The following is a 21,599-nucleotide window of genomic DNA, read 5'->3' as shown; positions in this document are numbered from 1 at the left end:
AGTACTGCACATTGAGTGTTCTTCACAGATCCTTTTGTTCAGTGCAAGAGCATGGGTCAGGTCTGACTTGGCTGAGCACAGATGGCTCTTTATAAAATCGACTGAGCTTATCTCAACAGTCCTGGAGCAGGGAAGGCCAGCTGCTTTCCCGGGTACACAGATTACCACTATGAAGTACAGCATGCCTTCCTCAAAGAGAATGTCTGTCTTTATATGCCTGTCTTTTATATGTCAACATGAATCCAAAAAAACAAGGTTCATTCCTCATTTTAGGATAATGGGTGGAGCAAAGGAAAAAAAACTTAATCTATGATGCTGTGGCCAACTGTCCATCCAGAAGTGTTGGTGGGTAGAGCACATGCAGTCTGACTTTACTGAGTCATTTACTTTGACTTGCACACAGTTGTTACATTGGTGCAAAGTATGGAACATTTGACTCTGATATGAAGCTTGGGGATACCCATCTAGGAGCGCTAGTAAAAACAAAAAGGACAGGAGCGCAACTACCAGAAGTGACGTAAATGGAATTGATTTGGCTTAGTTGATCTATGTGATAGGGGATGTTGGTGGATCTTAGTGTGTAGAATCTGGGTGTATGCAGTAATGTTAGAGCAAGCTGACTTACGTTTGGAAGCTTCTCCGTGGTCTGTGTGCGGCGCCCCCGGTGGTGTCCCCGGTGGTGTGAGAGGCTGATCTGTTGGGGTTGCGTGTCAGTATGGCCGCCCGCGTTCTCGGCTGACGTGGCCCGGCCAGCCGAGAACGTGGGCGGCCATACTGACACGCACTCCCAACAGATCAGCCTCTCACACCACCGGGGACACCACCGGGGCTCTTCGACCCAGGATCTGTCAAAGGAGGGCGGCGCACGGACCACGGAGAAGCTTCCAACCGTAAGTCAGCTTGCTCTAACATTACTGCATACACCCAGATTCTACACACTAAGATCCACCAACATCCCCTATCACATAGATCAACTAAGCCAAATCGATTCCATTTACGTCACTTCTGGTAGTTGCGCTCCTGTCCTTTTTGTTTTTATCTGCAGTTGTTAATAGACAGGGTCCTCTCCCTGTAGTGAGGAGCTTTGCACACCTACAAACAGCCATCCAATTGAAGTTTGCCCACAGGAGTGCGCTTTATCTCTTTTTTTGTGTTTTTCTAGGAGCGCTAGTAGTGGGCCTATAATTAGGTGGGCCAAGTTGAGTTGGTTCACACCATGAACACATTTTCCATACCTTGTCTTGGAAGAAAAAGTTTTGTTGCCCAAAAAACCTAAACAGAACCTTCCTTAGGACATTGAAAGAGAGAATCTGGTTGGTATTGGTCAACACCCCCTATGAGATGTGTATCCCGACCAGTATCAGACTTGCAGTTCTATTATAGCTGCAGATTTTTTACACCTGACCTAAGTATCTGAACCCATGTGCGCAATCTGAACCGAACTGTCATTCTCCAACTGTTCTTATCCAGATCTCAATCTGATTGGCTGCACTAAGGGAACACACAATTGGATGTTATTTTTGATGTATGAGCAAATGGCCATTTCTCTGCCTATGGCTAACTCTTCTTTGTCTTTCACAGATGATCCTTCGCTGACCCCTACGTTTGGGTATTCATCATGGATCATACTACTTCCACCTGCCCGCCTCCCCCTGACTCCTCTCTGCCCTTTTATGACTCCTCGCACGCCCTCCACCTTCTGCGGGGCATCAACGAGCTGAGGGCAGAGGAAAAGTTCTTTGACATGACCGTAAGCGCTGGAGGGCAAGACTTCCCATGTCACCGCACCGTTTTGGCCGCCGCCAGCAACTACTTCCGCGCCATGTTTGCGGGGAGGCTGCGGGAGAGCCAGGCCGAGCGGGTGGAGCTACAGCAGGTTACTGGGCCCATCCTGGGCCTGTTGGTGGATTTCTGTTACACCGGTCGGGTTATCGTCACCCAAGAGAACGTAGAGCCCCTCCTGCAGGCCGCAGACCTCTTCCAGTTCCCCTCGGTGAAGGAGGCCTGCTGTGCCTATCTGGAACGTCAGCTGGATGTCAGCAACTGTCTGGAGATCCAGGACTTCGCTGAGGCCTATGCCTGCCGAGGTCTGGCCGAGAGCACCAAGCGCTTCATCCTGGCCCACATGCCACAGCTGGCCCAGGCCCGGGAAGTGGAGCGGTTGCCGTGGCAGCGAATGTTGGAATATATCATGGATGACCGCTTATGCGTGGATAAGGAGGAGACTGCTTATCAGATTATCCTTAGGTGGGTCAGGGCTGACCTCCCCCACCGCCAGCACCGGTGGCCAGAGCTCTTCCAGCATGTCCGCCTCCCCTTCATCCGCCGCTTCTACCTGTTGGCCCATGTGGAGAGCGACCCCCTGGTCTACTTCAGTCCCTCATGCTTGAGACTCATAGGGGAAGCCCGCGCCTTTCAGTCTTCCGAATATGACCGCCATGACCTGCCCTGCGAGAGGATGAGGCCACGTCCTTCCACAGGGCTGGCAGAGATTTTAGTGATTGTGGGGGGCTGCGACCAGGACTGTGATGAGCTAGTAACGGTGGATTGTTATAACCCTCACACGGGGCAGTGGAGGTACCTGGCCGAATTCCCGGAACATCTGGGAGGTGGTTATAGCATTGCAGCACTGGGGAATGACATCTATGTGACAGGTGAGTGGTGATCTGGTTTATTAGATTCATTATTGGAGTCATTAGAGAGCAATTGACGTCACAAAAATAGATATGTATTGTAGAGACAAACCTCCCATTTCATAGTTTTACCCCAACAGGCACAGCGCTCTTGGTGATCTAACATACCTGATCAAACATGTCCCTCTCTTCTCTGCAGTACAAGTCTATATGAGGACACTTGTAATGAAGGGCGTGGATAATACTGCCAGCACAGAGCACAGTAGTGGGAGGGCATTTAATTTAACATCATTTGAACTATAGTTAAAAGGAATGAGATTGAAGACTTAAAGGTATTTTGCTGGGTTGGCTGGAAAGGGGCAAGTCTTGAAATGCTTTAGTTTTACTGGGAGACTCTGCAAAGTTGCTCTTGATTTCTGCAAATCCTTCATTCAAAGCATTCACATTGAAAGGGTATTCATTGTGGTATTTAAAGTGAAATTGCACTGTCCCAAAACCTATTAAATACACGGCACCCTAGGCCTAGCAGAGCCTTTACCACAAGGTACCTGTCTGTATCTTTAAATGTATACAGAGCTTCCTGTGTGCACATAAGTCTCCTTAACTCCACATATCTGCTGTAATTTGGTGTGCTTCACCTCATATTGGGTGCAGCAGGTGTGCAGATCCAGGAACATAGTGCAGGTATGGTTGGAACCCCTCATAATGGGCACAGGTGTGCAGACCTGGGAACTCGGGCTGAGAAGGTGGAAGCATCTCATAATGGGCAGAGCAGGTGTGTAGACCCTGGAACTTAATGCAGTATGGTTGTAAGCCCTCATAATGGGCACAGCAGGTGTACAGATCCGGGAACTTGGGCAGAGTTGGAAGCCCCTCATAATGGGCACAGCAGGTGTGCAGACCTGGGAACTTGGGCAGAGTTGGTGGAAGCCCCTCATAATGGGCACAGCAGGTGTGCAGACCTGGGAACTTGGGCTGAGAAGGTGGAAGCCTCTCATAATGGGCAGAGCAGGTGTGCAGACCCTGGAACTTAATGCAGTATGGTTGTAAGCCCTCATAATGGGCACAACAGGTGTGCAAAGATCTAGAAACGTAGCACAGGTATTGTTGGAACCCTTCATAATGGGCACAGCAAGTGTGCAGATCTGGGAACTTGGCCCAAGTGTGGTGGGAACCCCTCATAATGGGCACAGCAGGTGTGCAGACCCCTTGGAGCACATGTTAACGTGCATTTGGGTCAATTCACAAAGCTTATTTTCTTCATTTCTTATAGATAAATTAACTTCTACTCTCATAACGCTGAGCTTTGTGAATTGACCCCATTGTGTTAAGGCAGCATAAGGCAATGCACCGCAAAGGCTGAAGATATGTACTTGACCCTAGTATTTCCTAGACTGTATCTGTGATCGTCTTCTCCCAGTATAAACCATAACATGGGTACATTCGACTTTTCTCCAAGTTGTTTTTTGTTCGGCACCTCAGTTGGAGCTGTTTGGTTGTACCTGTAACCTGCTCCAGGCTTTTCCTTTCGTGTATTTTGTCCGCTGACAAATCCCAGCCATGTTCGGAGCTATTGGCCAGGATCCATGTTGGATAGACGGGTTCACACTCTGTACATGCTCATATCCTAAGCTTCCTCCTCTTTATGGTCACGCGCTGATGTATTAATAGCCAAGGAGGACTGTCGCTCTCAAACAACTTCCAGCGCAAGAAAATACATTTCATACGCAGATAGAGTCCCTAAATGATCGTGTCACATGAGTCCAAGCACAAGGCCTGAACATGGCAATTAAAGTGGCACTCTGCTCAAAACTATCAAATGGAAGTTAATGCTGAATTCTAGGCAACTATAAATGACACAAATGAATGCAGCTTTAATAATTAATACATCATTGAATGCATAATTTAAATGCAAGCAGTCTCAGAACCTGAATTTGATCGCTTGCAGCCTCTGTAAAGTAGGGCTGAAATGTGAGAGGAAGGAGCAGCAGCACAAGGAGTCATATGCTAACAACTTAATATGCATCCTGATAGGAGCAGAAAGCAGAGTGACAGATTAGCTTATCACTCTGCTGCTTCTCTTTTCACTGTCCAGTCACAGGCTGGGGGTGAGTCCAGGATAATTTGGGCTCAGAGGAAGTGGGTTGAAGGATGCTAGCCATCAGGACATCTAGTGGCAGAAATAAGTACTGCAATTGAAGATGGGATATTGTAGCAAAACCTGATTTTATTTGATCTTAAAATGGGCGGTTCCATTTTATTTGGCTGGAGTTCTGCTATAAAGTGTCAAACGATCAATTCAGTTTTTTTTTTTTTTAGTGGAGCGTGATGGGGGCAGTGTGTGCATAAAGTAACCTTTTGCAAAGAGTTAGGACCTTTTTTTTTTTTCTTCAGGTTTCTCTTGCAGTCTGTATCCACACTGGGGAGATGTTTCCTCACTTCCTGTCTCGCTGACCACTTTAACAGGAAGTGAGGGAAATCCTCGAGTAAACATGACCGCAGTAGAGGTTCTATCCCTTCCTCACTCAGTCAAAAAAATATAAATGCTAGAGTTCCTCTAAAACCCAAATTGACTGGCAGTTTCTAGAGACCAACTGTACCCCGACCTAACTGGAGGGGTCCGAAGCAAACTCTGAATTTTCATTTTTGCCCCCACTGGGAATCTTGGTACAGGGCAGCAAGGACACAAAAGAGCATCCTACTAGACTTCCTCTCATCCTACTAGCTTGCTCTGACATAAGCCTCTCACTGTTTGCTGCATTCCTACTCAAGTATATAAAGTGAAAAATCCATCAAGTAAAGTGAGACTCCTCCGTGATGGATGCAGGAAGTGGGAGGACACATGCAGAGGTGTTATGGAATGGGGTCTCTGTGACCAAACCTCAAATATCAACTCTGGAAGGCTGATGGAAATAGCTCTGGGATCAGCAGTGCCGGAGATGACGGCCCCTTTTGCTGGCCAAAGGCCAAGCCCGCTCTCTCCTCCATCTCCTTGACCTTTATGCTGCTTTAATAGAGAACTATAAAAAGTCATTATTGAATTGGGCAGATGGATAAAATAATATTAAAGTCTTTGTCTGGGGGACTGAACTGGTTCTGACACCATGCCGGGACATTTTGAGTCCTTCTGTGACCTTACAATTGCAGGGAATGAGGAAAGACCTTGTCTCTCGTAGGAAGGACCAGACTTGTAGACATTCACTGCCAGGTCCAAAGTACAGAACGCGGCCTACAAACTAATCTGAAGGCAGCATTCACAGCGTGGTGCCAGTTAATGTGCTGTGATTGTCTCATTATAACAAAGTGACAGTCACGTTGTCCCCAGAGTGCTTGGAGCAGGTGCAGAACCGAGGAGCAAGTATGACAGCAGTTATTACTGTATTAGCTGCTCCATCTGTTCCCAGATTCATCTAATGTCTATTGTTCTGGAGGCTACCTCCTAGATGAAGCCAGCTCTTGCCTATCATCTTACTGAAATACTCCACCGCACTAATGCCCCGAAAGGACCTTTGGCCTTCCATATTTTACCCTGTATGGAGGCGTCATAGATGGCACTGCTGATTTGCTGCATTGGGTTCAGGATTTATTTTCAGGGACCCCAGGGCTTCAAAGCTCCAGCACAGCCTTTGTAGGTTCTCGTTTCCTCCAGGTTAGCAAGACGTACTGTTGGGTCATTATGCAACCGCCAGATGATCCCCAAAGTGTATTCTATTCTTTGGCTCTTTGTGCACTGTTTCTCTTTCCCTGTCTGACAAAAGCACCCACACTAGAGCCATTGAGCCTGACATCCTGCAATATTGCACCAATTGTTGGTATTCCATTCACCTATTTCTGGGTTTTCATGCTCTGTGACCTATTGGGGAGATTACTTTGTGTTCCCTGGTGACCATGTACTCAGGGCTCGATTTCCCACAAGGCCAACCAAGGCCTGGCCTCGGGGCAGCAGGGAGTAGAGGGGCAGCAGGGGTGTGGAATTCCTATCTCCCCATGCTTGGGCGGGTAGTGGTTTTCTACACTGGGGGGGTTGGCGTGTAGGGGGGCACATTGAGGAACCTCGCCCTGGGGCAGCAGAGAGAGTAAATTCGGCCCTGCATGTACTCAAAGTGAAGTAAAATGTCCTGGTGAGTTGTCACAAGAATCAACAATAGAGGGAAAATCCTGCAACAGGGACATGTTTTTCCTGTTTGTTTAAGAGGGTATTTTCCTCTCTTTGAAGAGATTTCCTCTAACTTCCTGTTGTGTTTACAGGACAGAATCTTACCAGTGGGACAGATGGCAAAAAAATGACAGGGGCTTTATCTGTTCCATACTTTACCAAAAACGAAAAAACAATTGTTTTAGCTTTAGATCCAACTCCTGCTGGCCATATACCAGATGTGAACAAATTATTATGGAGTTCAGGAGCCAATCTGTCTAATCCAGCAGGATTTAGGAGCTCCATCGCCAACAACTAGAGAACCGCAAAAGTTAGGCACCAGCTGTCATTTTTAAGGAGCATCGGCTGCCCGGCCCCTGGGAAATGTACAGCCCTTCCATTCACCAAACAGTTTGATTGTATTATCTTCTTTAGATCTATAAAGAACTATATGGCGTAAGGGCCTACCTGGTTGATGCGTTGTTTAGGTAGGCACAACTGTTTTCACACTCTCCTGCGTGCATTGCAGCACATGTACAGTATTTTGCTGAGACATACGGTATATGTTAATGTTTTTCTCCTGTTTTTCAGGAGGGTCTGACGGCTCCCGGCTGTACGACTGTGTTTGGCGGTATAACTCCAGTGTGAATGAATGGACAGAGGTCTCTCCAATGCTGAAGCCCCGGGAATACCACACCTCCACTGTGCTGAAAGGCATGCTGTACGTTATTGCATCAGACAGCTCAGAGCGCTATGACCATACCTTAGATTCCTGGGAATCCCTCAGGCCCATGATGTACCCCATGGACAACTGCTCCACTACCTCCTGCCGGGGCAAGCTTTACGCCATAGGGTCATTAGAAGGCAAAGAGACTATGGTCATGCAGTGCTATGACCCTGAAACGGACTTGTGGTCGTTGGTGAACTGTGGCCTGCTGCCCCCCTGGTCGTTTGCACCCAAAACTGTGACTCTGAATGGATTCATTTATTTTGTCAGGTAAGTCTTTTGGAATAGAACCTATCTGGGGGGAAGAACATCTCTTTATTTTAATTGTACGGTACATCTAGGGAACACCTTTCCGAGTTTTATGTTAGAAGCAAACACTATAAACAGAAGGTCATTAGGCTGTGGGCCAAAGCTTCAAATATAGGTTTTCAAATAAATTTGTAGTCTCCCAAGTCCTTAAAGGAGACCTATGAGGTGAGTGATTTACACTCCTCATAGTTAAAGCCGACGTGTAATGTTTAAAGTGTCACACTTTGACGCTGTAGATCGGGAATTCAGCGAACACATACTGACGCTCACTCACTTCCCGATCATCTCCCTGCAGAGAGCCGTGACTGTTAGTCACCGCTCCCCGCAGGGATCCCCCTCCCTGATCCTCCAGCGCTGAGTGGTGGAACGGACAGGGAGGGGGCGGGCAAAGCTGGCTCTGCCTCTAGATATGCAGAGCCCGCTGTCAATCAGCCAGCTGAGTGGCTCTCGACCCTATTGTCGAGATCCATCCCGGCTGTGGTGCTCTCAGTATATAGCGGGCAATAGTTCACTATATACTAAGCTTTGGGTCACGGGAGAAGGTTAGTATATGTCCTCCGGTGACCCTAAAGAGAACTAATGAGATAAAAAGGTTATCTCGTAGTTCTCTTTTTAGCATGGCATTTATTCTACTGGGAACATAATAGTTTCATGAATAACATATTGACCGATAAGTTCAGGATGATGTCACACGGACACTTAGAGGTATCATCTTAAAGTAACACTATATGGTCAAAAGCACCACTCCTATTTTATTTTAGTCTAACCCTGGCCTGCTGCATACAAACTAAAATAAAAGATTTGGCTGGTGCTGGGTTTTAAATAAGAATTGAATTGCACTCTTACAAATACTCAGAGTTCAGAGTGCTGGAATGATGCGTTGCATCATAATTGGCCACCTAATGACCAAGAAAAAAGGCCGTGTGTTGGGAGGAAGCAGCAGAAAACATGCCAGAGGTGGTGACAGGGAGAAATCTCTGTCAGTAGCACCTGGAAGACCCTGAACCTGGATGCCCTCAGCAGACAGTCCTCAACTTTAGCGCCATGTTCCAACAGTTTTTTTTTTTTTTTAGCATCCCACAGTGCACTACTGATGCTTTTTTTCAATGACTGCTGATGCTTTTTAGATCCCATACAGGATTGCTTCCAGAGTAAGGGCCCATTCACACCACATCCAGATCATCACCAGACAAGATTGTTTCCGGACCCAAACGCATCCTGATGTATCCCTATGCTATTTCTGGCCTCTGTTCACACCAGCGCAGTCCGTTCCAGACCAGAAAAATACTTCATGTCTCATTTTGTCTGATCTGGAACTGGGGGCAGGTTCACACCATTTTCCGGGCCAGATCTGTGAACCTGCCCTTAAGCAAAGAAGTCTGCTAAAGGCCTAAGCAGGCATGTTGGAGTAGTGTTAGTTATGCTTGTTTTTTTCGTGACTGGTTCCCTTTTAAGAAGTCTAAGAACATATTCCTAGCCCTTGCCCAGTGTTGCCTGTGGGTTCCGGCACTTAGCACCTCGCGGTCTGCTTTATTCAATAAAGACTTGAGCTTCCTAATTAATAGCGGGCGCCATGTTTCCCCTCTTGGCATCAGTCTGGCTCCTGACACATAGGTCTGCTTCCCATCATCTGTAAACACAAGATGAGTCTGCCTGCATCCTCCTTGGTTACTGTCATCACTTTATTTTGCACAGTAGAAGTTGTGTCGTTATCACTTAGCAACAAACTTGACTAAATAAACTACAATATACCATAATGCCATCTTTGAGGACCGAGTCACATTTCTGCAGGTTAGGTGCTTATATCCTGGAGCTAATCTACCGGGTGGCACCATTGTTTTTCCAGGAGTGCAGTTCTCACCAATGCATCCTTCTATTCAACTAATGGGGAAGAAAAAAACCCCTAAATCTTCAGTGATTTCCTCTTCCATGAGCATCAGCGGTACAACCAGTACAATGTACATTGGAAAACGGACAGGACACATAATAGTATGCAAAGATGTTCCCCAAAAGTGTGACTGGTCCCACAACCCCACTTCCAGTATTTCTAATCAGTATTAGCAGAGGAACGTTTACCTCCCTTGTGACCTGGAATATTTTGTAATGTCATGATCAGAATGGTACCTATGAGTATTTAGCCATCTATCGATTGGAGACAGCAGTCTACAGAAATGTACAAGCTTCAGACATCATTCATCTATCCCAATTCTTGCGGCAGAAATATCAAGCGGCAGAAATGGGATTTTTTGGGTTATTTTGCATATTTAAACCTATCTTTTTGTATGTCTTTTGTTTCTATCTTAATGTGTATTTACGAGTAGTTTAGTTTTGGATAGAGTAAGGAATGGTTAAAGGGCTAATAAACCCTTAGTGTTTTTTTGCATATATCTGCTAGCGAGCAATAGATATATGCAAAAACATTAAAAAAAACAACTGTTCAAACAATTTTAAACTTACCTGTGTCTTTGGCGCGCGCTCCCGTCCGAACATCTGAAGAGTCTCAGGCGGCCGCAAAGGATCTAGGGGCGGGCGCATGCGCAGTTCAGATCTTCAGCCGGGAGACGAGGAGAGACACAAGGTAAGTCTGTGGAGCAGCGTGCACCCGCATAGACTCTGTGAGACAGGAAGTGCCAGCTAGCACAGAGGAGTCAGCGCTGGATCGGAGACCCGCACCAGCACTGGAGGGACAGCTGAAAACTACAGGAAAGAAGAAGATGATCGGATCAAGAGGCATCACTTAAGGTAAATCCTGACACTAACATGGGGGGGGGGGGGGGGGATTATCCTTTAATGTCACTTTAAAGCCCATCAGTTTTTTTTTTTTTTGTGGTTATCTGTGTCGGCAACATATCGGGAAGCAAGAGGACATGCCTCCATCGTAAGGGAAGGTCCACTCTTAGACAGTTGCACTACATTGGAGGATTTACTCACCTCTTGTAAAGCTCACCCCCAACTATTTTAGATTTACCCGCACTTCTTGTTCTGGTGACAAGTGTTAGGCCTTGTTCACACCAAGCGCGGAGCAGATCCAGACCAGAGCAGGTGCAGACCGGATCAAAACTGCGTCCAATGTATTCCTATGGTATTTTGACCTCCAGTTCACATTGCAGCGTGCGGATCCAGAGCAGGTGAAAAAACTGCGGCAAGCCCTATTTTACCTGCTCTGGAAAACGCATCAAAAACACATGCAAGTGCCTGAAAGCCCATGTTAAACTTAAAAATTATTATTTTTTTAACCAAAACCGGCCCATAAACGTGTCAAAAACGCGGCACAACCCACTGCACTGCGTGTGCAGAAACCTGACCGGATCTGGTCTGCATTTGGTGTGAACAAGGCCTAAATTATTGAATTCCCATCACTTTCTTTCCTTTCCTTGGGGATTTTCTGGTACACGTGGAAGTGAGCCAGCTTGATCAGTGAGATGTCCTTCACTACACTGGATATTACCAATAGGATATCTAGTGCCTCTTATGTATGTAAAGCCCACCCCCAACCACTTTATATTGACCTTCCACAGCGATCTCTGAGGCTCCTTCTGTCATCAAAGTTGCCACTATAATAGCCAGTTTGGCTGGCATGGCTGTGGCTGGAGCTCAGAGAGTGGTGACGCCACTCTCTCCATCATTTGACTGCTTCTGCCTGGCGTCTGGCCGGTATCATGGGAGGAAGTCACATGCTCGCCCGTAACCAGAAGCAGCGGGCATTTTGCAGCATCATCCACAAAGGAAGGAGCATTGGAGGAGCACTGGAAAGGTGAGTATAAACTGGTCAGGTTGGGCTTTGCAATGAATGGACAAGGTTACAAGGTCTCTTTAAGGTGCCCATAGAAATAAGATAATGGTTCCCGATGTGGCCTTTACTTATTAGATTGGGTGACTATCCGATGTCTCTTTGACAGCACCCAACATCCTCAAATATGGGTTTTCGTGAAACAATAAACAGTTCAAAGGAACCTTTTGCAGTTGTTGTTCTCCTCAGTGCTGCATCTTCCTTCGTGCGGCTCACCCTCCTCCATTGCCCAAAACAGCAGCACTTCTGCTTCGAAGAGAAACTGCCATCTATAGTCTATGGCTGGCTTTGTGTTTAGAAGCCGCTTTGGACTGCTGAATCTATGTCGGTGACCGTGTCCTTGGCAGAATCTGCAGTTTTGCTATTTTGGAAGACGGAGCTGTTGGCTAAAGTTACAATTCAAGGAAGAGAACCGTTCCAGCGCCATGTTCTGTTTCTGTTACAATTCTAACAAGCTCCGCTTCTCATCTCCGACCAAAAGTCCCTCTTACTGTTTTCAGTGTTATAAATATAGAAAGCTTGTAGCAGCTAAACAACCGTGTCTTGGCAGCAGTGTCTACCCATCCAGGAACAGAGCGTTCCCTCGTACGCCCGGAACATAAACATACAGAGTGTTTAGAGGCCGCAATCCGCACGCAGCCCGCGAGGCATTAATGTCTTGCTGGGAAAAATCCCATGCGTCTTTTCTGCGGGGATGTCAGAGTCGATGTCATTGTGCAATAGTTACCGTGGCTATTCTTAAGACGACAGCTGAAGAGTCTTCTGCCAGTTACAGCTAATTCCATTTCACCTGCTCCTACCACGCACACACTTCGCCTATCATACAACCAGATCAGGTTCCTCGGATGCTTTAAACACTTCTTTCATCCTGGCACTTCTGTCTTGTATATAGTATATCAGAATCGGAGACTAAACTCCAGGCAGACCATTAAATACACAGATCAAATACATATATGGCAGCTGTTTTACTTGTCAAAAGATCTGTATTTCTGTCCATCCATTCCTGGAATTTACACAGTACAGCCAGGTGGATGATGCTACTTACAGTTAAGCATTACACTGTTGTCCTCTCTCCACCCTCAACCTGCTGCCTGGGCAGTCGAAGAGCAGCAGAAGTCTGATTAGGCCATCCCTCTGCTTGCTTCTCCTATCTCCTAACATTTAGGTTTCCACTAGTTCTTGTCAATGGAAAGAAAATCCTGCTGGCTCCTGAATTCCATATTAATTTGGCCACCTCTGTGCTAATGTGATACCAACGCATCGCTGAGCAACCTTTTATCAAAGTGTTTCTAAGTCACACAATGGTTCTTTTTAGAATTTGGTAGCTAAGGATCGGGTTTGAACCACTGTCAAAGTTATGCTCTAAAGCAGTGGTTCTCAACCTGTGTAAGCCACATTTATCCTCCGTCATTAAGTCGCAACCCAAGTCGCACTACAAAGGAACGCACGGCAGTGTGGTCTGCTGTACTGTGACAGAGCTCCATCCATATGTGCATTGCTTGTACAGCTCCCATGTGCGCCTGTAGAGGTGCCGGGAGCCAGAATGTGATGTCACTCCAGTCTAGGCACCTCTACAGGACAAGCGAGGGAGCTATAAGCAATACATCTATGGATGGAGCTCCCTCGCTGCCATAACCCCAGTGCACCCCACCTCAAGCTGACACTGGGCAGCATATTTTGAATGGCTGCTCGGCACGAGAACTGACAGTGCTGTGGCAAGGCGGAGGCTGATGAGCCTCTCACCTGGAAAAGTGGAAGGCATGCGGCGACCCACTGAACACGGGGTCACGACCCACCAGTTGAGAACCAAGACTCCAAAGTCTCTCTTGGCGCTGTGTATTCTAGTTCTGTCTGTATTCTGATACCTTTAATAATGCAGTTTTCATATTGTAGGGACGATTCCGCAGAAGTAGATGTATACAGTCCTCTGGAGAATGAATGGAACAAAATTCCTCCTATGAAGCAGGTATTGTATGCCTTACCTGTCCTTCCTCATTGTTCTTAACCGCTTTGTGACCACAATACATCTTTTTATGTCCTTACAATGCTCTTTGTTTTGAGAACATTCATTTTTGTTGCAATAGTGAACTGGTATATGGACCTGTGCGTGTCCCTAGTTCTTATACTTGGTCCTTTTTTATAGAGAACATTCACTAGCAGATTTGTAATGCCGCATTTATGTGTCCGATGCCTTCTAGTGGTTCACATAGTCATATGATTAACTTTTACAGGCAGGTAACAGAAAAGCTTTGAAACCCTTCCACAGTCCACCCAATAGGCTTCCACAGTCCACCCAATAGGCTTCCACAGTCCACCCAATAGCCTTCCACAGTCCACCCAATAGCCTTCCACAGTCCACCCAATAGCCTTCCACAGTCCACCCAATAGCCTTCCACAGTCCACCCAATAGCCTTCCACAGTCCACCCAACAGCCTTCCCCATGCTAACCAAGTCCAAAAAACCTGTTTGGGCCAAAGTCCGGCTTTAAAGTGTAAAAATACCGGTTTCCCTGTCACAGGGATAATGCTGTTGTAACTCCCACAGGTTCACGTTGGAGGGAGCCTGGCCGCGCTCGGAGGGAAACTGTTCGTGTCCGGGGGTTACGACAACACTTTTGAACTTTCGGATGTGGTCGAGGCCTTTGACCCGAAAACAAAGGAGTGGAGCTTAATGGGACATCTCCCCCAGGCGACATTCTGGCACGGCAGCGTCAGCATATTCAGGCAGTTCATGCCTCACACTCAGTACAGCTTTGACGCCGTCCCCTTGGACAACGCCAACCACGAGCGGAATACAATCAACCTGAACAGACGGCGGCAGAACTTGCACAACCACAACCTGAATGAGCTGCACAGACGATAGGAAGAGAATTCTTATTTACACTTAATGAACTGACCAGAAGGGTAAAGGGCCAACAGGCTGGTATGAGGTAACCGAGCACACTACGCCTCCGTAGTTTATTACATGGATGGTTTCTATTTTCATAATATTCTATATTTATATATTGATATTTTTTTTTCTTCACGCGTTCATGTGATGTTCTCACTAAAGGTTGTGCTTCCGTTAGAGATAAACTTGGGTCAGTGACAGTTTGCATCTCAGTGAACTCTGTGGGGACCTCGACGGGTATGCCCACTATTCAATTTGAGGTGGACGTACTCAAGTGTTTAACTTTCCGTGTGCATGCGTACAACACAAGTAAAAGGAACTTGTCGGGTTAGAAATATGCAACTGGCCTTGCTGACTTGCTTCTGAGGGCAGAAACACGGGAGAATCAAGCAGAAGCCGCCATTTTCTGAACTCTTGGACAGCTTGCTATTTCCAAGTCACAGATGTGACTTAATAGGTTAGCTAGGACAACTTTCATGCCACCTCCCGAGCATAATACCTACCTTTCTCTCCGATCTAATAATCTTCTCCATCAATATGGTCCTAGCTGGCTCCTCATACTGCGAATGCGTGCTGAGCCCCATTCATTCATATGGGTAAGTCGTACGCTAAGGGACCACTGGAGGTCACCATGAGCACAGCTGCCCAAGGCAATGAATGTGGCTGCTGTGCACATGCACAGTATGAAGGGGAGCTGGCCTGGATCTTGTTGGAGGTAGGCTTGCTGGATTGGGAAGAAAGGTAAGCATTATCCCAGGTGGGTTGCACGCAAAGGTGGGGGGATTTATTAAAGGACAATTTCACTATAGGTGTAGTTTGCCTCTTCTCCTTCAGAAGCTTCTCATAGACATTGTGCTAGAAGCACAGGAGCAAGAGTTGTGCCATGTGCCTAAGTGGAACTGATTACATTTAATGGGGAAGCAAGATTAAAGGTGCCCATACACCTTACAATTTATCTGCAGATTTTCTGTGCTCAGATGGAAAAAGTGAAACAGATTGGCCCAGGTGGAGATTCCTCACATCCACACAGTTTAGCGTAGATGGAGGAATCTGTTGCACCTTTTCCATCTGACCACAGAAAATCTGCAGATAAATTGTAAGGTGTGTGGGCCCCTTAAGGCCGATGTATACCTTACCTGGATGACATTTGGTTTGTTAAAGAACTGCAAGATTCCTGCCCAGCAATGACGGCTGTCAACACCCAACTCTGGAAGGGATGCTGGTTCCAGGACAGGGCGCACCCCTGCGCCCTGGAAGTAGCACCATTCCAATGGCATCCTCCAGATATTTGCATAAGCTGTGCAAATGTAACACCTGCCATGACAGGTTCTCTTTAATCTACATACTGAGCCTATAAAAGGTTATGTCTTCAGCTCTGAATTTGGCTTGAAGTGTACGCGGGCATCACAGAGACGAACCAGCTCTACGGCGACCCATGGAGTCAACTGCTTGCAAACGGGCCCATCAGGAAACGCACCGTAATCTCCGCTGTGTACCCTTCCCTTAGGATTTCCTATGTAGACACCTGTTACTGCTCTGTAGAGGTTTTATTGGAGAGCGGTTATGAGATTCATATAAAATATATTTTTGCTAGTAAACAAAGAACAAAAATATGTCAGACACCCCAATGAACATGTTAAAGAGTCTTGAGTGTGAAACGCGATTGTATCCATGTTGTCTAAAAGGAAGTGCCCTGAGTGCTTACACAGGAAACGGCTCTGGCAGCCATTTTGTTTATCAGTGAGGTACTGACTGTGTACCCGCAACGCTCAAAAATGCCCCCTGACCAGCTCATACTAAAATGTGTCTGGTTATAAAAGTTTTAAAGCTGAACCTCAGGCACAAAAATGTGCATCAAATGCCTGTGCATACCAAGGTATTACCTTGTAAAGGTAGTGGTGACATCATCACTGGGCTGACTCTAACCTGAGCAGAGCTGTGGGAGGGGCCTAGCAGGTCCCACCCACTACATGCTTCCTGCAGAAAACTACAGGAGTGGGAGACGAGACCTGTCACCCTGCACAAGGAAAGAGCAGCAGTGACTGGTCTTTATTACAGGAGGGGGCGGAGACAAGACCAGTCACCCTGCACAAGCAGAGAGAGCAGCAGTGAGCGGTCTTTATTACAGGAGGGGGCGGAGACAAGACCAGTCACCCTGCACAAGCAGAGAGAGCAGCAGTGAGCGGTCTTTATTACAGGAGGGGGCGGAGACAAGACCAGTCACCCTGCACAAGCAGAGAGAGCAGCAGTGAGCGGTCTTTATTACAGGAGGGGGCGGAGACAAGACCAGTCACCCTGCACAAGCAGAGAGAGCAGCAGTGAGCGGTCTTTATTACAGGAGGGGGCGGGGACAAGACCAGTCACCCTGCACAAGCAGAGAGCAGCAGTGACCGGTCTTTATTACAGGAGGGGGCGGAGACAAGACCAGTCACCCTGCACAAGCAGAGAGAGCAGCAGTGACCAGTCTTTATTACAGGAAGCTCCTGCACAGAGGCAAGGGGGTCACACGCGATTATTGCACAGATGTGGAAGATATACACAGCTCACTGAGATTCAAGCATAAATGTTGTATTTAGACACTCCCCATTGCCTCTCCACTTAAAATCAGTCTTCATTGTGTGTGCTATTTGTCCATGCCCTGTGACCCCAAGTACTTGAGGCTGTACTTCTTACTTGCAGACCAGAACTTGGGCAAACAAAATGGCCGCTGCCTTGCTGCGTAGGCATTGAGTGTACTGACCCGTGATTTAATCCATATGTTACATTTGAAGAGGCTCCGCCATTAATCTAAAGATTCTCACACAGGTATTTTGCTTTGTGACAAAGTGGCCTTAAAGTGAACCTGTCATGAGAGAAAAACAGCTGCAGCCACTGCTGAATTGCTTCTCAAAATGCTAGATTCCTGGCTGTTGACTGACTGAGGTCTTTAATACTTTTGCTTCACTGGCCCAGCACAAGCATGCGGATCAGAGGTGGCCAAACCCCTTATTTTTGCAGGTCAGTGACTGAAAGCACAGAAGAGGACAAGCATGACAGCCAGAGTTTTTCAGGAGGGGGCCGGCAAGGGCGGTCCCCAGGCTTTCTTTAGCATTCACCGGGAGGAAAGACTGGGCTGTGATCCGCTCTGTAACCAGCTGCTGTTAATGGACTGGCTGCCAAGAATGGTCCTGGTACAGAAGCCCGACACGCAGCATTCCCTATACCAGCAGGCCCATGTAACCTGCACCCTATGAAGGATAAGCGCACTGATCCCTTTTGCCCCTTGCCCTGATTTATCCTTCCCATCTACAGATGCATACTTCCCTTAATCCAACAACCGCGCCCTTCGGTAATCGTTTACATCCAGTGCCTGGCCCCGTCTGCACATTACAGCCCCCTAGAGCCCCATGAGGTTGTGTCCTGCGAAGTCTATGGAACTGGAATGTGTAGGCACGGTCAGAATGTAAATAAACACTGGAGGCCGCGGCCATTGGATTGAAGTACGGCCGCCCGTGCACTGTAACATGTTCTGTGCTCAACCCGTGGATTGAATGAAGGAAATAGAACTGATTCTTCCATCAACGCTTACGCGCGTTCCTCAAGGAGTCTCCCGCTGTCTTCATTGTATAGTTCATTGGCTGTGCCCATTACACAGCTCATTGGCTGCCAGCTCGGTTCGTTAGAAGATTTTCCAACCGGCTCCTTTGATCAGCTGAAAAGGTGCCAACAGCGGCACCCACTGTGCAAATTTCAGCCAGTCCATCAAGAACTGGCCGCCATTCATATAGTGTATGGCCAGCTTAAGTATGCATCTGTGGAGGGGGAAGGGTGCTTTAGGGAAGCTCAGGGTAAAGGTGCAAAAGGGATGAGGGATTTGTGCACTTACCCTTTAAGTACCAGCAAGCCCTTTATAGGCCACGGGTCTGCAGCTGCTTCTTTCCCAGTGATTACAAAGGGGGCCGTTACTTTTGAAATGCTGCAAAAGGAGATTTAAATGTTCTTTGTAAAAAAAACAAACCAATGCTTGAGCGTGTGCAGCACTTCTCCATCTGTAGATTTAGTTTTTCTATATCATTGAGCATGCCGGGGGATCTGTCCCTGATGATCTTCACAATATAGAGCAGTGTAAAAAGAAAATTCTCTGTCCAAGCTTCCGGCTACCAATCAACACAACAGGAAGTCGCACAGCAAACACCCCTATAGAATATAAAGTCAAATAAAACCTGCCCTGAGATAAGGAGAAGGAGCGTCTGACCTGCTCTGTCTGCACTTCAAACATCTCCAATGCAGCATGCTGTGTACAGAGAAACGCAGGACAAGGTAGCCTAGGACTGTCATGCCCACTCTACCAATGAGACATGCAAATGCAGGTAAACACCCTTAAAGCTGAACTCCAGGATATTTCCCCCCCCCCCAATAGTTCCTTGCCCCGGACATAAACTAGCAATGTTTTTTTTATCCCCTTACTAGTTTTTGCATTGTAAAAGGCTGTGACATCATAGTTTCTCCTAGTAAAGTGGTGGTATGCCCAGGGCTGGGAGGAGGGATCCATTGAAAACGGCACTCCAGACGGGATCAATTTATTCCCAAAAAGTAGGGATGCACCAATACCGATACTAGTATTGGTATCTGTGCAGATACTGAGTATTTGGGCGAGTACTCGTACATACTACCGATGCTTCTCCGGATAGCAAAACTTCCAGTATCAGGAAGGTGGGCAGCGAGTCATTACCTGCCCCCCGCCTTCCTGATTGACCAGAAAGCTGGCTCCATGCTTCCTCGTCACCTGGTGACAAAGGAGATGGCTTCTTGGTCAATCAGGAAGCCAAGGGGGGGGCGGGTAATGACATGCCGCCCGGCTTCCTTAACGGGACTTCCGGTATTGGCGAGTACCACAAAAAAAATATCGGTACCTGATACCTGAAAAACCAGCATCTGTGCATCCCTACCAAAAAGGCATCAAAACGGTCAATAACAGACTTCCGAGGCATTTCGGCCCATTTCAGGATTCTTCTGGCCCGTCAATCAGGTAAAACTGTTATGGTGGGTGGAACAGACCAAGAATCTCCTGGCCAGATTGTGGGTGGGAGAGACCAGGAGTCTGAGCAGCCCGAGTCCCCACAATGCAGCGAGAGACATTGTAATTACATCATTCACATACGGAGACTACAAAAGGTCCGTTGTACAGAACCAGTGGCCCTCAGGTAGGAGAGGGCATAGCAGCCACCGCTCCTAGTAACAGGAAGTCAGGACAGCTAGCTCTGGAAAGGAACAGACAGCGATCTTTCAATGGCTGCTGCAGTTAATGAGAAGTACTTACTGGTGCAAAGTCAGAAACATGCTTCTGCCCTTATAGGCGATCGGCGGGCTATGGACCCGCTGATCGCCTATATGTGAAACACCCGGTACCGGGTGTTCGCATTGGACGGGTCTTTTCTGCCCGTGCGTGCCCGCTGCAGTGCCGTCCGTCCGTTTTTTTACTACGGGCGGACGGCAAGAGGTTAAGCTGTTGACCAAACCATCTGCTTGCTTTTTATCAGGGGCAGACAACCTCGGCGCTCCCGCTGTGGTGAAAACACCTCCGGGAGTCGTGGCTGTCAGAGTCTTGCAATGGCTCATGGGAGATGTAGTTCCACCACAGCTGGCGTGCCACGGTTGCCTATCCCTGGTTTTCATCCTTCACATAAAACACAGCCTCTGCCGGCTCCAATTGTGACAAGTCCCTGAAATCGGATGACTTTCATGGAGACCAACGTCTCACCGTGAATATGACACATTTAAAGGAACGCCGAGCGTGAAGGACGTTCAGTTTACTGTATCTGATATTTAAGAATGTCATTACTGCTTGAACTTGTGCGAGTTTAATAATAAGCTATTCAGAATCGGTGCGCTATGATTTTATATGCAATGTTCAAACATCACATCCGTCACTGACACAACCACACTATGTACTGTAGCCTATAGATTGCCTCACCAGTGACGTCATAGGATCCAAGAGATATGATAGGCTGTCAGCCTGCTCTGCCCGCAGAATGCCTGGCACTGGGCAGGGCCTGCACTAAGCAGATCCAAATGGACTGCAGACACAGAGATCTTAATATTCTGATTTGTGCCTGAGCTAGGACACCAGTGCTACCAGTCTTCAGTGCTACTTACTGGTTTCCTAGAAAACCATACACGTTTTGTTTGTGAACTGACAAGATGCGCAGTTCTCCGAATTTTTGTGCCGCGTTTATTGTATTGCCTTACGTTTATTTTGTAAAATGTTTAAGATATTTTACATGACCATTGTGCTGTTTGGAATGAAGATAAATTTACAAACGTCACAAGTCCTGTAGCACTCCTTACCGGAAATCCCAAAGAGGTTAAACGGGTGCTGGAAATGACCGCGGAGGGCGCCGCACATAGAACAACTTTGGATGAGGATGTCACCAGCACACCGGGCACGACAAAAACACACGGGTCAGTGCGAACCCATTTAATGATATGTCACTCGGAAAATCAAGCGCTTTCAGGGCCACACAGGGCCCAGGCTCAGAATGGGGTCACCCACTCGGCCCTGATAAGTCAATGCTTTTGAACCTGGAAGGGGGTCCCCCCACCCGTGTGTGAAAAACTTAGCTCTTCTTTTATTGGTCCACCGACACACAACAGCAAATACTTAAACAGCTAAAACGCTGCATGTATGTTGAAATGACCAAAAGCGCCAGAATATTGCCCCTGGCTCCAAACCTCTCCCAGCCAAGAGAGTCAGTAGAAGACAAAGCTGCCACGGTTCACACACTCCAGGGGGCATTCGGCCCTCTGTGCCACAAGTGTGAACTGAGCCATTTGGCACTTGCATGGTACTTGGAAGGTGTCAGAACGATCTGCTAAATGCTGCAACAATGCAGTGTGAACAAACCTCTTCTTATCCCTGCGCTTCTGCTCATTTTTGGCTAGCTACTAAAAAAATGTTATACTCACCTGCAGCTCTGTATTCATTAGCGCAAGGGACGCAAGAACCTGAATTTGACTTGGTGTTGGCCTCTTGCATCCCCTGTACCACACAGTTCAGACTGATATGCTGCGGCACTCATGTGCTAGGAAGGAGCACGCTGATAGAAAGAGCAGGGAGATGAGTGCATGAGTGTGCTG

At 47.4% G+C, this 21,599-nt stretch overlaps 1 protein-coding gene across 1 annotated transcript; it reads left to right on the top strand.

Annotated features, from left to right (window-relative positions):
* Positions 1-1,618: 1,618 nt before the first annotated feature.
* KLHL21 (kelch like family member 21) lies at positions 1,619-14,714 on the top strand. Its single transcript, XM_018576666.1, has 4 exons — positions 1,619-2,654; positions 7,360-7,765; positions 13,488-13,560; positions 14,139-14,714. Exons 1-4 carry the CDS (start codon positions 1,619-1,621, stop codon positions 14,454-14,456), a joined length of 1,833 nt encoding a protein of 610 aa, XP_018432168.1. The 3' UTR covers positions 14,457-14,714.
* Positions 14,715-21,599: the final 6,885 nt, after the last annotated feature.

This window comes from Nanorana parkeri, unplaced genomic scaffold, assembly GCF_000935625.1.
Source record: "Nanorana parkeri isolate BGI_ZX_2015 unplaced genomic scaffold, ASM93562v1 scaffold5, whole genome shotgun sequence".
NCBI lineage: Eukaryota > Metazoa > Chordata > Amphibia > Anura > Dicroglossidae > Nanorana > Nanorana parkeri.
The sequence above is the reverse complement of the archived record's forward strand: the minus strand, read 5'-3'. Positions and strand labels throughout refer to the sequence as shown.

Excerpts from the sequence above, each read along its gene's own strand:
- KLHL21 (XM_018576666.1), top strand. The coding sequence starts at position 1,619 with ATGGATCATACTACTTCCACCTGCCCGCCTCCCCCTGACTCCTCTCTG. Across the intron at positions 7,766-13,487 it reads GGATTCATTTATTTTGTCAG|GGACGATTCCGCAGAAGTAG; the intron begins GTAAGTCTTTTG and ends TTCATATTGTAG. Across the intron at positions 13,561-14,138 it reads AAATTCCTCCTATGAAGCAG|GTTCACGTTGGAGGGAGCCT; the intron begins GTATTGTATGCC and ends TAACTCCCACAG.